General features: G+C 41.4%; 2 protein-coding genes across 2 annotated transcripts in view; both read left to right on the top strand.

The window, feature by feature from the left end:
* strip2 (striatin interacting protein 2) overlaps window positions 1-9,611 on the top strand; it is a 20,910-nt gene extending 11,299 nt beyond the window's left edge. Inside the window, exons 11-22 of the mRNA XM_030771829.1 lie at window positions 1,401-1,633; window positions 2,611-2,676; window positions 3,804-3,867; window positions 4,262-4,333; window positions 4,415-4,489; window positions 4,712-4,809; window positions 5,173-5,299; window positions 7,038-7,138; window positions 7,420-7,486; window positions 7,727-7,831; window positions 8,309-8,513; window positions 9,090-9,611. Of these exons, the coding sequence (XP_030627689.1) occupies window positions 1,401-1,633; window positions 2,611-2,676; window positions 3,804-3,867; window positions 4,262-4,333; window positions 4,415-4,489; window positions 4,712-4,809; window positions 5,173-5,299; window positions 7,038-7,138; window positions 7,420-7,486; window positions 7,727-7,831; window positions 8,309-8,513; window positions 9,090-9,340 (1,464 nt within the window). The 3' untranslated portion in view covers window positions 9,341-9,611. The remainder of the gene's footprint in view (window positions 1-1,400; window positions 1,634-2,610; window positions 2,677-3,803; window positions 3,868-4,261; window positions 4,334-4,414; window positions 4,490-4,711; window positions 4,810-5,172; window positions 5,300-7,037; window positions 7,139-7,419; window positions 7,487-7,726; window positions 7,832-8,308; window positions 8,514-9,089) is intronic.
* Window positions 9,612-11,550: 1,939 nt separating this feature from the next.
* On the top strand, window positions 11,551-13,649 carry smkr1 (small lysine rich protein 1). Its single transcript, XM_030769561.1, has 2 exons — window positions 11,551-11,556; window positions 13,401-13,649. Exons 1-2 carry the CDS (start codon window positions 11,551-11,553, stop codon window positions 13,647-13,649), a joined length of 255 nt encoding a protein of 84 aa, XP_030625421.1.
* The last annotated feature ends 1,226 nt before the right edge of the window (window positions 13,650-14,875 follow it).

Raw genomic sequence — 14,875 nt, 5'->3', positions numbered from 1 at the left:
TTTCTTTCTCACTGTTTCTGTCTTTCTCACAACTCCCAGCTTAACTCTCTACAGTCTCTCTCCCTCCCTCCCTCTCTCTTTCTTGCACTCGCTCTTTCTGTCTCTCGAGCTCCATTTCTCTCCTTTGGGGGGAGGGGGTGGGGTCGCACATACACAGACAATCTCTCTACATACACACAACACACTCCCACTAGCTGGCAGTATGGCTTTTCTCATGGTCAGTGCGTCACGCCTGAGTCACACGGGTTCATAGCGTTTACATCTCACTGAGCATCTGGGCACACACCTCATACACTGCACTGAAGCTATGCACTAACACACTCCATGCCTGATGCTTGCTCTCTTCTCAACCATTCATCCCTATGACCTTACAAGCACTGGATTTATAAAGGGTTTGTTTGTGCCTTTTGTGGGCCTGAATTGTACTTCTGGACTGGACAATGTATTGGGTAAGACCTGGTGTCTGGACTGTGCCTTTGCCCCCAGGGGCCCTCTCTGGGAGGTGAGGAGAAAGGTAAGTCTAGCGTATGGACTCCAAACACAGTTTTTTTTCTCTCTCCATGTCTAGGCTTGGGAATAGCTGATGGATAGCTGGTTTTGCAGATGCTTTGCCCTGGCCCTGCAAATATTATTGACCTTGCTACATACCCAAAGATTTGGGACTAATTTGAGGAGTTTAAATGGGTAGTGTTATCGTCAGGCTAGAACAGACAATATGTAGCCTCTGGGAGAAGGCTTTAAAAATTCTGCAAGATTTGGTGACAGTTTCAAATTTCAAGAGGTGGTAATGAAGAGGAGAATGTTGAAAGATAGAGCCAAGGAGATGTGGAACACTGAAAGGACAGGATCCCCCGCGGCTGCTGTGAGAATGGAGAAGAGTCAGTGTGTCACTTTGATGTTGGTATCTGGAGTTTTTTTTATGAAGAGTTTTTCCAGTTGCATGGTATTTTCGACTGGTCAGCTTCAAACTGGAAATGTGAATTCCCTTCATTAGTCTAATGGCTGTTGGTATGTTGCATACCTTAAATTCACACTTACCTCAAACTTAGTCCTTTTGCTAAAAAAAAAATGCTCTCCTCACATTTTCACTTGTGTGAGCGAGATTTGTGTGAATTTGTAAACATTTAAGCTTTCAAATACTCCTTGTACCACTTAGAATGTTTTGTGGAGATCTGATTAGACATTACTTGATGAGACATTATTTGATTGTACATTATTTGATTGTACATTAAAAAGTTGAGGAGTGTGATGCTGAGCTTGTAAATATGAAATGTCAGTGCCACTCAGAGAACCAACATCACACTGTTAGTGTCCAAAGATGCACAGATGTTTAACACAGCTGGTTGCTCCTCTCTCTCTCTCCCCCTCTACCTCTCCCTCTCTCTGTCTCTCTCTCTCAGCCCTTAGTTAAGCAGGACAGTTTGGACACATATAATGAGCGTGATCCCTTTAAGAATGATGATGCTCGTGATGAGGAGGAGGATGGTGAAGACCCTGACAGTGGCATCGAGGGCGAAGTCGACCCCCTCGACCGTGATGTCATCATCCAGCCCCCACCACCGCCCCCTCCACTGCGTCCCCCTACAGAGAGAGTATCATTCCCTAAAGGTCTCCCCTGGGCCCCCAAAGTGAGGTGAGGAGACTATTAAAAATTGCCCACATAATTGCCTACATGTTACTTTAATTTAAATGCATTCTTGCCAATAGCTGCAGCATTTGAACTGCAGGATGTTGTATTTCAGATGTAATTCACAGTTTTCACAGTTGTGCTTTCCCTTGCATAAATTGCCCCTCGTGGTATCAGCAGTGACTCTATGCTGTTCTCAACACCTGAGGTACATGGGGACTAATGTGTTTCTGAGGGGAGAGAGAGAGTGTATGGAAATAGTGGGGAAAGTGTTTGCAGCACCAATTACCGTGGGCATGATCTTAGCTAATATAACGTCACTGACAGTAGAATTTCTGTAAATGTATTCATTATGTACCTGAACTGACACAGCCTTATCTGTCTGTCTTGTCTGTCTTTATCCTCCAATCATAATGCAGCACTGTGAACTGCCCTGCTGAATACACACAAGTCTCTTATCTCAGCAGAGAGAAAGAGAGAGAGAGAGAGAGAGTGTGTGTGAGAGAGAGAGACAGACAGAGAGAGAGAGAGAGAGAGAGAGAGACAGAGAGACGCTGGCACCTCAGCGTGACTGATGAGGATATAAGTAGCTGGTGCAAAACATAGGCATCTGTTGTAAACTCTGTGAAGTGCTCTCATGAGGCATCCCTAAAAAGCACTTTCAGATAAACCTTATATTTAGATTTCTCCTCAAATGTCAGATGTGACCAATTGCTTTATGACATCTGTCATCCTAAACTACTAAAACACAGCCTATGTTTATGATTTAAAGTAGTAGTGTGTTAGATATTGGAATCCTAAATAAATAGACATTTGAGATGAGTCTTTGAGTATTCCCAGCTCCATAACCATTAAGCAGTGTCTTGTACCTAGTATTTGTGTCCATCTACCCTTAGAATAACTGGAGTACTGCTGTGTGTTTGTATTAATTGCATAATCTCCATATGAGTCTTTTTGACTATCATCATCTTCTTTCTTCACAGAGAAAAAGACATTGAGCATTTCTTGGAGACCAGCCGGAACAAGTTCATCGGTTTCACTCTTGGAAAGTGAGTACCCAACACCTGGCATTTCTCCACAGACATAATAAGTGAAGGAGAGAGAATTCAGAGAGTGTTATGGAAATGAACACTGCACTGTGATGATGATGATGATGATGATGATGATGATGATGATGATGATGATGATGATGATGTGGGCTTCATGATTGCAGTAATGTGTACGACTGCAGCAACAAAGTACCAGACTATACCACACTGAACTGTCCTATATTGTACTATATTACACTGTACATGAATGTAGTGTTCTGTATTAATCTATACTCTATATTATACCATACTGGACTGCAAAGTACTATACTACAGGACGCTGCACTATTCTATACCCCATTGCAGTGCACCGTACTGTACTCTGCTGATTTCATGAATAGTGTACACAAATGCTGCTAGGGACGTTTTGTTAATGTGTACAGAAGATAAGGCTGAGAACCAGACTGATATCTGGCTTTGAGGGCCTGAGTTGAACAGTGCTGTTGAATTGTCTGATAGTTTGTGTAGGAGCCAAATTTCAGTTCGAATTTATTTTTGTTGAGAGACACTTGTATTTTGATTTAGATTCACTTTCCTTTGGTTCAAGACTTTTATTTTGACATTAGCCACATACCCCAAAAAGGTTAAGATGGCGTCTTCCATATTCCCAACTAGAGCCTCACAGTTTAGACACAGGAAGACGCTAATGAACAAACAGTTTTTTACCGCTTTAACGCTTTATCGCTTTAACGCTTTATCGCTTGAACACTTTGTTGCTTTACCACTTTACCACTTACCACTTGCCGCTTCTCCGATTCTACACTTAACACTTAACACTCAACCCTTCCAGCAAATTTAAAAACTGTATATCACCTGCCTGCATACCTGTCTGTTTGCCTACCTACCCCTTTGCCTTCCTGCCTGCCTCCCTACCTGCCTGCCTGCCTGCCCGCTTGCCTGCCTACCTGCCTACCTGCCTGCTCACCTCTCTCCGACCACCGGCTGAACACAGGTATGACTCGCAGCCGGTTACAGTATGTGTCAGAAAAGCGCGTAACAACTAACAGCGTCTAACACTGGATTTGAATTTTGGACAATACAGTTTGTTTGTGGTATAGATTTTGTCTGGTTTTGTGGATCTCTTACAGTGATACTGAGACACTGGTTGGGCTGCCTAGACCCATTCACGAGAGTGTGAAGACCCTCAAACAGGTACGGAGAACAGGTCAAAACGACATTAAACAGCTATTGTTTCTTTGTCTCCTTCTGCCTCTCTATCTGCTCTCCCTCTATTTAAAATCTTACCCTCATTACTTCTGTAATCACTGCACAATATTTCCTCAAGAGCAATATTCCGCTTCTTCGTATCATTTGAATAATATCTTTGGATACTTACTCACTCCCACACCACTAAGGAACCCTGAGTGACGCACACAGATAATTACACGGAACCAGTCTCGTTCATATCTCATTATGCTCAACATTAATGCTGCTTATATCAGCCACTCAACGGAGTGGTCTCCTCTCACCATGATGATTCAGTGACCTCCTCTCTCTCTCATTCTCTCTCTCCTGCTCTTTGTCTGTCCCTCTCCCTCCCTCTTAGCACAAATATGTGTCCATAGCTGAGGTACAGATCAAAAGAGAGGAGGAGCTTCAGCAGTGCCCTATGACTATGGTCAGTAAGGTCAAAACTCAGCCTTGTCTCTCATGGGTGAATTTTATTGTTCATCTGAATATTCTCATTCTGATTGGCTAGGGGGAGGAGGAAGTAGAGGAGACACCAGCCGAGATATTATATGTAGGGATGCTTCCCAGTCTCTCCCAGTATGTGGTGAGTGTTTTCCAGTCATAAGTTTCCAAACTGCACACACATTTTATATCTACTTCTTATTTGTCTGTGCACTCCTACTAACGCAAAGGCAAAATGATGTTCATCAATGTTATATTATGAACGTCAGTGTTCAAAAATGAACGTATCATTAAGATAACGGGTTGAATGTGGTCTGAAGCACTTCACAAACATTGCAATAATGTTTTACTGTGGTTTTGTTAGATTGCCCTGTTGAAACTGCTGCTAGCAGCAGCTCCCACCTCTAAAGCTAAGACAGACTCCATCAATATCCTGGCTGATGTTCTGCCCGAGGAGATGCCGTAAGTGTGTGTGTGTGTGTGTGTGTGTGTGTGTGTGTGTGAGTATTAGAGAGAGAGAGAGAGACACTGTTGGTGAAAGTGTATGTTTGTTTGTAATGGTTCATGAAGGGATCGTTGTGATGGGGTTTTGATCATTGTATCTGGAGAAATAGCTCTCTTTAGGTGTATGTGTTGTGTAGGTATTTATTTTATGTATGTGTAACATGGTGCTTGAAAGGATCAGTGCAACTATCTATGTGTTTCAAGGAGAGAAATAACTTTTATTTCTCTTTTTGTCTCTCTCTCTTTCTTTCTCTCTTTCTGTTTGCGTGTGTGTCTCTGTGTGTGTGTGTGTGTGTGTGTGTGTGTGTTTGTGTAAAACAGAATCACAGTCCTCCAGAGCATGAAGTTGGGAATTGATGTGAACCGACACAAAGAAATAATGGTGAAGGCCATCTCTGCTCTGCTGCTGCTGCTGCTCAAACACTTTAAACTCAACCACATTTACCAGGTCTCTCTCTCTCTCTCTCTCTCTCTCTGACTTTCTCCCTTGCCTTTTCCTCTCTCACCTTCTCTCTCTCCTCTTTCATTCTCTCTCCCCCTCCCTCCGTCTAGCTCCCTGCAGCTTTTAGAGCCTGCATTCTGCTGATAGGCACGCAATCAGAAGCCCTATTTGTCTCCAACAGAGCGGGTGGGGGGGGGGGGGGGGGGGGTGAGGGATGGGGTGTGGAGGGGTTGTTTGTACTATATGCAGTGTAAGAATAGGCTTCAACAGGATGTAAAGGAAAATCTCTTATATCCTGTATTGGAATAAGGATTTAGGTCCTAATTTTGGGGGCGTATTTTCCCTTTGTTGTTCAAGAATTGCTGCTGTCCATGTAACTGTGGTGTTCTGTGTGTCCTAAGCAAGCTCATTTATACAAGCTGTTCGACACATACACACAAACATGTACACAGACACACAAACACATACGCACATACAGATACACACACATATACACAAACATGCAGACACACACTGGACACATACTCCTCCATTAGTTCTGCATTAGATTCACACTCGACTCTTCTCCACAGAGAGAGAGAGAAAGGGGCACGGAGAGGTAGATGCCAGAGAAGACAGGGAAAAAAGAGAGGTGTTTTGGCTTTTTTTCTGCTTTGGTTAGTCAGTATGCCTTAGTCTAATCCTCTAAGATGAGCGAAATGAATTCCATCTTATTTTCAAAGGATTATGTGTCATAATTTGATGTGGCAAAAATTAGCGCCCACTGGTGTTGAGAGAGAGTAGTGAAGCAGGAAGCGCTGCAGGTGCATAGCATCACTACGCTGGCCTTTGTGCTTCTTCACAAAGATCCCAAACGAATGCTTCTCTTCAAGAGGAAATTCACTTACTGTACATATCTGCCTTTCTGCTTTTCCACCTTTCCATTTTCCCTTCCCCATGCTTCTCTCCTCAGTGCCATCCCTTCTTTTTCTCACCTTCCCCCTTTGTCATCTTGTCAATTCTCCTCTTTTCCTTGCATATCACTTTTGAAGTCTTCTCGTTCTCTCCTCCCTTTCTTCCCTCCCCCTTTAACACCCTCATTTTCATTCCACCCTATCCCCTCTCCTTCTCTCCTCTCCTCTCCTCTCCTCCTCCTCCTTGATACGTCTGGTAAGAGGGGAGATCGGTTCTCATAAAAATGGCTTCAGCTGGGATCTCAACCATTCCAATTCCAATTGAATTCGAAGAATGTGAAATATTTCTGCATCTTTAATATCAGTAATATTACTATACATTAGATTAGTTGGATATATTTGGCTATTTGAGATAACACGCTGTCAGGCTGTGTGGTTATGACAGGTTACAAACGTTATGAATAATCTCATTTTGACAGGCATGAGAAATATGAAATACTGCAGTCACAGGGGACTCATCCCCCTGCTAAACACACCTCCAGTCCCAGCCAAGAGGAGCGAGAGCAGAAAAGAGATTAAAAACGAAGAACATTCTTCCAGTCCTCCTAATCTGGCACTGCTTATGAATAATATAAAGAGCATAGACAGGATAATTAATCTTCTGGCATATGAAATGAATGTTGGATTCAAAAGGCCTGATGATCTTATTATGTTAAAGTGGAATGCTGTCTTTAGGGGTCTGAGGTCTGATGTCTCTTTAACTTCCTCCTTAAATCTCTCTCTCTCTCTCTCTCTCTCTCTCTCTCTCTCTCTTCTCTCTCTCTGTCCTCCTCTCTTATTCTTCTCTGTAGTTTGAATATGTTGCCCAGCACCTGGTCTTTGCCAATTGCATTCCACTCATCCTCAAGTTTTTTAACCAGAACATCATGTCTTACATCAGTGCCAAAAACAGGTATTTCTCTCTCTCTCTCTCTCTCTCTCTCTCTCTGTCTGTCTTTCTCTCTCTCTTACACACACACACACACACACAGTCCTTAATAGGCCAGAACAGATAGAGGTAAGTTACACAAGAGTACATGCTTTCTGAACTGACACCTGAACATCCTTTATGAGTTTCGTGTTCAGACTAGCACAAAACGATAAACATAACTGATCTGCATTTTTTTTAAGGAACTGGAGTTTGAGATAATTTGTGTATTTGTTTTTGTAATGCTTTCTTTGCTGTCTCTTCAGTATATGTGTGTTAGACTTCCCTCACTGTGTGGTCCACGAGATGCCTGAACTCACAGCGGAGAGCCTAGTAAGACCTTAACAAGATCCTCAATACACTACTACAACACACAACAACAACACCCACAGAAGTTTAACTGTATTAAAACGACAAACACTATTCAGTCTGCAGCACTTTACCAAAAAGCAAACATAAAAAATGAAGTTTCGAATCCTTCAGGGTTAATGTCAGTGCTTTATGACGGCAGTGTAGGACCTAAATGAGAATGGACCTCAGCTTGAATCGTTGTTTGTTTTTTTATCTGCACAGGAAGCTGGAGACAGTAATCAATTCTGCTGGCGGAACCTGTTCTCCTGTATCAACCTGTTGAGAATACTCAATAAACTCACCAAGTGGAAGCACTCCAGGACCATGGTAAGAAACTGACTCTGATGGTTTGAATGGGGAGGACTTTGTCTTTTTCGAGTCATCTCAAAGCTTCACATTGGCAGATAAATTCTTATTGAACTTTATGGAGTACTATAGGCACAACATACCTGGCACTGCTGAATGCATTGGTCTATGATCAGTTGAAAGACCTGGTCATCATATTTGAGAATCATCATTGGTCCTGTGTCTGTGGTTTGTGTTTTACTGTTTTACTGTAATTCAAAAACCATTGAATTACCTTTTCCATCACTTCTCACATCATAAATGAAAAGTGTGATATGGATCGTTGTTATATTTAGAATCGTAATTGTTGTTGTTATAGTTGTTTAGCTAATCATACCACTGGAATAAACATTGTTGCCATTGTTTTATTTAATACTGTGATTTTTGACAACACCACCCCATATGTGAGCACTCGTCCTGACTCTGGTGCCTTGGGTTTGTTTTTGTCCCCATGTGCAGATGCTGGTGGTGTTCAAGTCTGCTCCTATCCTGAAGAGGGCGCTCAAGGTCAAACAGGCCATGATGCAGCTGTATGTGCTGAAACTCCTGAAGATCCAAACAAAGTACCTGGGTCGCCAGTGGAGAAAGAGCAACATGAAGACTATGTCAGCCATCTACCAGAAAGTACGTCATCGACTCAATGACGACTGGGCTTATGGAAATGGTAAGAGACATAACAATGTACACTGATGATAGTGAGGTGAAAAATATCCAAAATGAATGTTTTCCATAATCTTATCGAAGCATTTTGGACCTTAAGAGTAAACAGAAGGAAGGGAGATCATACTTTCAGTTCAAATCTCTACCCTTTCCAATCAATCTCAAAAAATTATTTACAGGTCATTATTTAGAAATAATGACTGCTGACCACTCAGAATATTCAACAATGTTGTGGAATAAGGTACAAATAACATATCAGTAATAAAACAGACAACACTGATGCTACAAAAGAAATGCTTGAATTATCGAACTGTTTTGGTTAAGTTGGCTTGTGTGGCTTTATTGTAAGTAGAGTCTGAGCTGTTAGTCTTCTCATTTGGCTGAATCGATTGACAGCTCAACAATCTATATTTTATTCTGCTGTGTATATATATAATAATATGGAAATCCGTGCTAACTTCTCAGTGGTACACCAAGCTTGTTAAATGTTTTCCTGCACAGAGGACAAAGCACCACACATTTGAAAAGAAAACTTGAGTGCTCAGCTCATCTTTTAAAAATTATCCCTCTCTTTTTCCAGATATTGACGCACGGCCGTGGGACTTTCAGGCAGAGGAGTGTGCACTTCGAGAGAGCATTGAGAAATTCAACACGCGGCGTTATGACAAAAACCAGAACAACGAGTTTGCCCCTGTAGACAACTGCTTGCAAAGTGTTCTAGGACAGCGTGTGGAATTGCCAGAGGACTTCCACTACAGTTATGAGATGTGGTTGGAGAGGGAGGTATTCTCCCAACCTATCCAATGGGAAGGATTGCTGCAGGCTCAGTGACCAATCACAGAGCAGATCTACTTAGAGACTAGATGCTTTTTAAATGAGAAAAATGACTATATGTTCCTAAAAAATGAACTGCCACAGGTGTGAGTTTGGGCTCACAATCAACAACCCCTGCTACACACACATTCTCACACTCATTCACACACAGACGCACACATGCCCACACACAGACACACATTCATATGTGATCATTAAGATTTGTAAATAAAGCTAGATGTATATACAGTCCATAGATTTGATTTTGGACTTTGAATAACATTGATTACTTTGATTACTGAATTTTCCAGTAATGCTGAGGACTACAGGTACATCAGGTGCTTCTGGTAGGGAAAGTCTGTGGGCATTTCCTCTCATCTCTTATTTGTATCTGCTACTGCTGTATGACATACCTGTTTTAGGCCATTACAGCCACTTTACACCTGTGAAATGGTGCAAACTTCCTTTTCTGTGTCAGTGTTACTCTTGTCGAATCATGCGAACCTCAGTATTTTTAGGCACATAATATTCAATGTTAATATGTAATATTTTAAGAGATATATTTATTATACCAGAATCACTGTTACTCTGTCCAGTCCTGCTAACACTGAGTCTATCTGCTCCCACTTTAGCCATAAGGACAACAACAAAACGAATTGGACGTGATACGAAAAAATAGCAAGATCATTTGTGATAGATCAATGAATAACTAGACAGAGAAGTTTGCAAAGCCCTTTCTGATTAAAGCATTGAGTCAAGAGCATAGTTGCAAAGAAATGAAAACCATGCCTTTTCAGTCACTACAGTCCTGTGTATTCAGCCATCCTATCAAGGTACAAGAGAGAGAAAGGATGGGGCTTTTGGTGTGTGTGCAGATGACTCAGTGACTATTAAAAGGAGAGGACAGTGATGTCGTAAAGGAAGTTACAGAGCTGCAAATGGAAGCCAAGAGAATGTTTGTTTGTTTCCTGTTGAAGTTGTTATTGCAGGAGGATTCGCAGAGCGCCTTCTGCTTTATTGTAATGCTTGTTGCACTACAGAAGACTACCTGGATGAGCAAAGCACATTTCAAACAGGGTTTATGGTTTTGACGTTGGCCTCTATTCAAAGCACTTGACTGAGTATTCTCTGTATTATTCCATTCTGTCAGGCACATTACAGGGCTGTGACAGCAGTGGATTTGTGTGTGTGTTTGTGTGTGTGTGTGTGTGCGTGTGTGTGTGTGTGTGCACGCACGTGCGACATCAATAGCACTCTCCTGTACTAGGCCTCCTTTACAACAGGTTACTGAAGAGCACAATACACAAACTTGAAGTGTCCTTGGTGAAGACTGTCACCCTCCCTAAGCGCACACACACACGCACACGTGCGTACACAGAGTGTTCTCATAATGGTGCTCACATTTTATTCTATCAGTGTTTCTGTTGTCCTCATGCTGAGAGACAGACTGGGTATCACACAGACTCATCTCAGAGTATGTGGTGAGATGTCAGAAGTACAAAACACAGGGAAAAATCTCTGTCTCTCTAATCTCCCCTCCCTCTCGCTCAACCCCCCGCTCTCCATTCTCTGATGATGCATTACTGTTGTTGTGGGACATTTCTGTTGTTTTATGTATTTATACACACACGCACACACACACATGTATATGTGTGTGTGTATATATATATATATATGTATATATACACACACACACACATACATACATACATATATATACATATATGTGTGTGTGTGTGTGTACATATGTATGTACATATACGTAAGAAGAACACTATGACTATGACTGACTATGATATCCTGATGGGTTTTTAAGTATTTTTTTCTAACTGTGGAATTTAGAATTGTGAATTTTGATATAAATTTTAATATAATGTTGAGAGTGATCTGATAGCATCTCTATGCCAAATGTGCAATCATCAGTCATTCGTGTTTTAGGAAATGTGCCAATTAAGTGTGTAGAATATGTATTGCATCTGTTGTCAGTGAACGTTTTTAATTGTTAGATACATCTGGTCTGCACAGTTCAACCTGAGGGTCATTTAATGTCAGAGCTGACGAAAAAGGATTTACTGGTGTGCAGTTTTAATGATGTCATCTCTGAATAAAAGTAATATAATCAATTATTTTGCAAAAATGCTTCTACCTCAGTTGTTCGTTTAACGCCAAATCACACGACTGCGCGAACATAAAGAGGAGTTTTGTGTCATAAATGCTCTGACCACAAGATGACGGTATTTCAACACAAGAGCCTACGAACATAAATGCAGCACTTTCTCACATTCACCATATTATCTTTATAGATTATTTGCGGCGATACATTTCCGTTTAGCTGTTGTGCACCATAGCGCAAGAAGAGATATTCAAATACAGTTCTCGCAATCGCTTCGTCCATTATGAGAGGTAAATGTGATGCAGGGTGGAGTATCGTTGTAAAATTAATTAGAGGTGATAAGCAAAAGCTTATCTTGAAAGGTGTTGACAGACGTCGGGTTTGTTGCGTAGGCTGACACCCTAACCAACAGAGCCAGGACAGACCTGAAAAACGAGTAAGTGACCACGTCAATGAAACCGCTTTGTCCCGTCTCTACGACAACTCCACATCAACAAACAGTTCCGCAAGAAAACGAGTGCAAAGACTACCGACAACAGCGGTGCATGTACAATTCTCATGAAAACTTGGTAAGACGTTTATAATTACATTCTAAGTGAGCGCTAATAGCATAATAAAAACAGCAAGGAGAGAGAGGCAAATGTCATTTTTGAAGTACATTGGTAACTGAGCGCGTAGGGTCCTGTAGTTTTAGGATTCTGTGGAGTCGCTCACACGCGTGACAGGTGTGCTGGCTATGCAAATACCTCCACTAAGTGCTGTGCAAAATCCTCTGTCAAGGAGACTGCTACTGTGCAATGCAGTGAACTGATGTTGAATATACAGTCGGCCCTCCTATCCGCGGGTTCCGCATCCGCGAAATTAACCAACCGCGGACCTAAAGTATTGGGGGGAAAAACCCCAGAAAGTTCCTAAAAGAGAAACTTTAATTTGCCGCGCGCCGAGCACTACGCTGAGTCCACGCGAAGGAAGTGCTGTGTAGGTATACCCTGCTGTAGCCTCGAGTAATTTCACAGACCCCCCAGTCTCTCTCCAGCATTCGTTGTTTGAGCATTGTTCGCATCGCGTCTTGTTCGTTCGCTACTTGTGTTTTAAAACATTTTTATTTTCTCTGTCTATACGTACAGTTTCTGTATGTACTTGTATTTTAAATATCCTGTGTTTTATTCTGTGTATTTCTCTTTAGGTCACCAAACGAAAGCAACCTGTAACTTGCTAACTTGCATGTAGTTAGGCATACGATGGTTGGGTCTGTACTAACATGTCATTATTCCCAAAACAATATAATATAAGAGCTATTTGCATGGCATTTACATTGTATTAGGTATTATAAGTAATCTATAGATGATTTGAAGTATACAGGAGGATGTGCGTAGTTTATATGCAAACAATACGCTGTGTTTTATAAGGTACTTCAGCATCCGCGGATTTTGGTATCCGCGGGAAGTCCTGGAACCAATCCCCCGCGGATACGGCGGGCTGACTGTATACGTGTGTATCTTGTTTGCCGAAACTCAATATTACTATATGACAACACTTGACATTCCCAGATGAAGACTCGAACCCTGTCCACAAAGGCAAAAAAAAGGAATAAAAATATGGTGAGTGCTATAATAACAATAATGATATGACACCGATAATGATATTTAACAAGAGTATTAATAATTATTAATGACTTCACGGAGGACTGAGAGCACCCACATAAAAACATTTAAATTATAAAAAGAAGAAAAAGAAAACACAATCCAAATTCATTCATTTATTCATTCAGACTATTCAATTGTTTTGTTTTGTTTTTCTCTTTTAGTTTTGTGTGTTGGCACCGTGAATCCTCTTTGAATCTGTAATACCCACTTAAAAGGAATATACGTTTTTTTGACATTAATAGGTTAAGATTCAAATTTGGAACACCCTCTTCCGTGTTATATAAAACTAACAGTGTTGTCACTCTTGTGCTCTTTGAAGCCTTCCAGTAAAAGCACGTCAAGATCTCACAGTGCAAAACCAGTCAAAAAGAGAGGGAGGAACAGCAGCAGTAAGAAGAGCTCAAGTGCCAGATCTACAAGGACAGAGGTGGATATCCTGAGTCCTGCAGCCATGGAGAATGTATACTACATTGCACATAATGTAGTGGACTGCCTTGAGCTCAGAGGTTTTAGTTGGCCTAATGGCACCAAGAAAAAAGGGAAGAGAGGGAAAAAGCAAAAGAAGTGAACTTATGAATAAAGTAGTGCCAATAGCTACATACAAATCGCATTATTAGTTTAGTGAATAATAAAGAGTAGTATTTGGAAAAAGGCTACACCATTATTTCCAATGTGCGTTCTATTACCTACCATTACCTCATGTTCATGAATAAATTTTGTATATCATTCACAATAATATATTTATGAGCTGTTGCTAACTGAAGACAATTTCAAATGGTGCCTGATATGATTCTGTGAATTTGCATATGTTGCTTACATTGGGATCATCAGTGGCTAATAAGCTGAAAAGACATTTTTAATATAGAAACACAGCACTGAAATGAGGAAAACCTGACAAAGCCTACACACTGGCCAGCTTCTCTCTGCACACACTAAATGACCATAACAAGGGAGAAAAACATAAAGTGTCAATCTCTTAGTAGCTTTTTTCATTGAAATTGGATGTATTATTTGTGTAGTACATGGCCAAGAAGATGTGGCACCTGTTGCACAACTCATGAATATTTATTGAGTTGGTGCTTCCTTTGTTGCTCTAACTGCCTCTACTATTCTGAGAAAGCTTTCCCCTAGATGTTGCAAAATTGATATGAGGATTTGCCTCCATTCAGTCACAAGAGGATTAGTGAAGTCAGTGACTGATATTGGGTGATTAGGCCTGGCTTGTGGCTGGTATTCCAATTCATCCCAAAGGAGTATGATGGGGTTTAGGTCAGGGCTCTGTGCAGGCCAGTGAAGTCCTTACACTCCTTCCTCACAAACTATTTCTGTCCACTTCACAGGAGAACACTCGCTCCTGGATGTTTTTCAATTCACAATAACACAGTGATTCTCAACTCCAGTCCTGGGGGCCCACTGTCCTGCATGTCTCTGGTTTAATTCTTCGTTATCACAGTTAATTAGGCTAATCAAGGGCTTGATGATTAATTGATTAGCGGCATCTGGTGTGTCCGTCTTGAGTTAAAACAAGGACAGGCAGGATAGTAGACCCCAGAACTGGAGCTGAGAATCACTGCAGTAACAGAACTTACAGTTGAGTTGAGCAGCTGTAACAGGGCAGTAATGTGGAATTCGAGGACAGTACTATGTTGAAAGTCAGTAGAGCCCATTCAGCTGTTTATGATTGTCTATGGAGCGAGCATATGCTGTATGCTTGACTTTATGACCAAGGCAGCAGTAGGTGTGGCAGGGAGAGCTATAATCCACCAATCAGAACATGTGTCCTCATACTTTTGT

Source organism: Chanos chanos, chromosome 1, assembly GCF_902362185.1.
Source record: "Chanos chanos chromosome 1, fChaCha1.1, whole genome shotgun sequence".
In the NCBI taxonomy this organism is placed as follows: domain Eukaryota; kingdom Metazoa; phylum Chordata; class Actinopteri; order Gonorynchiformes; family Chanidae; genus Chanos; species Chanos chanos.
Note: the sequence above shows the minus strand (reverse complement) of the source record. Positions and strands in the feature narration are given on the sequence as shown.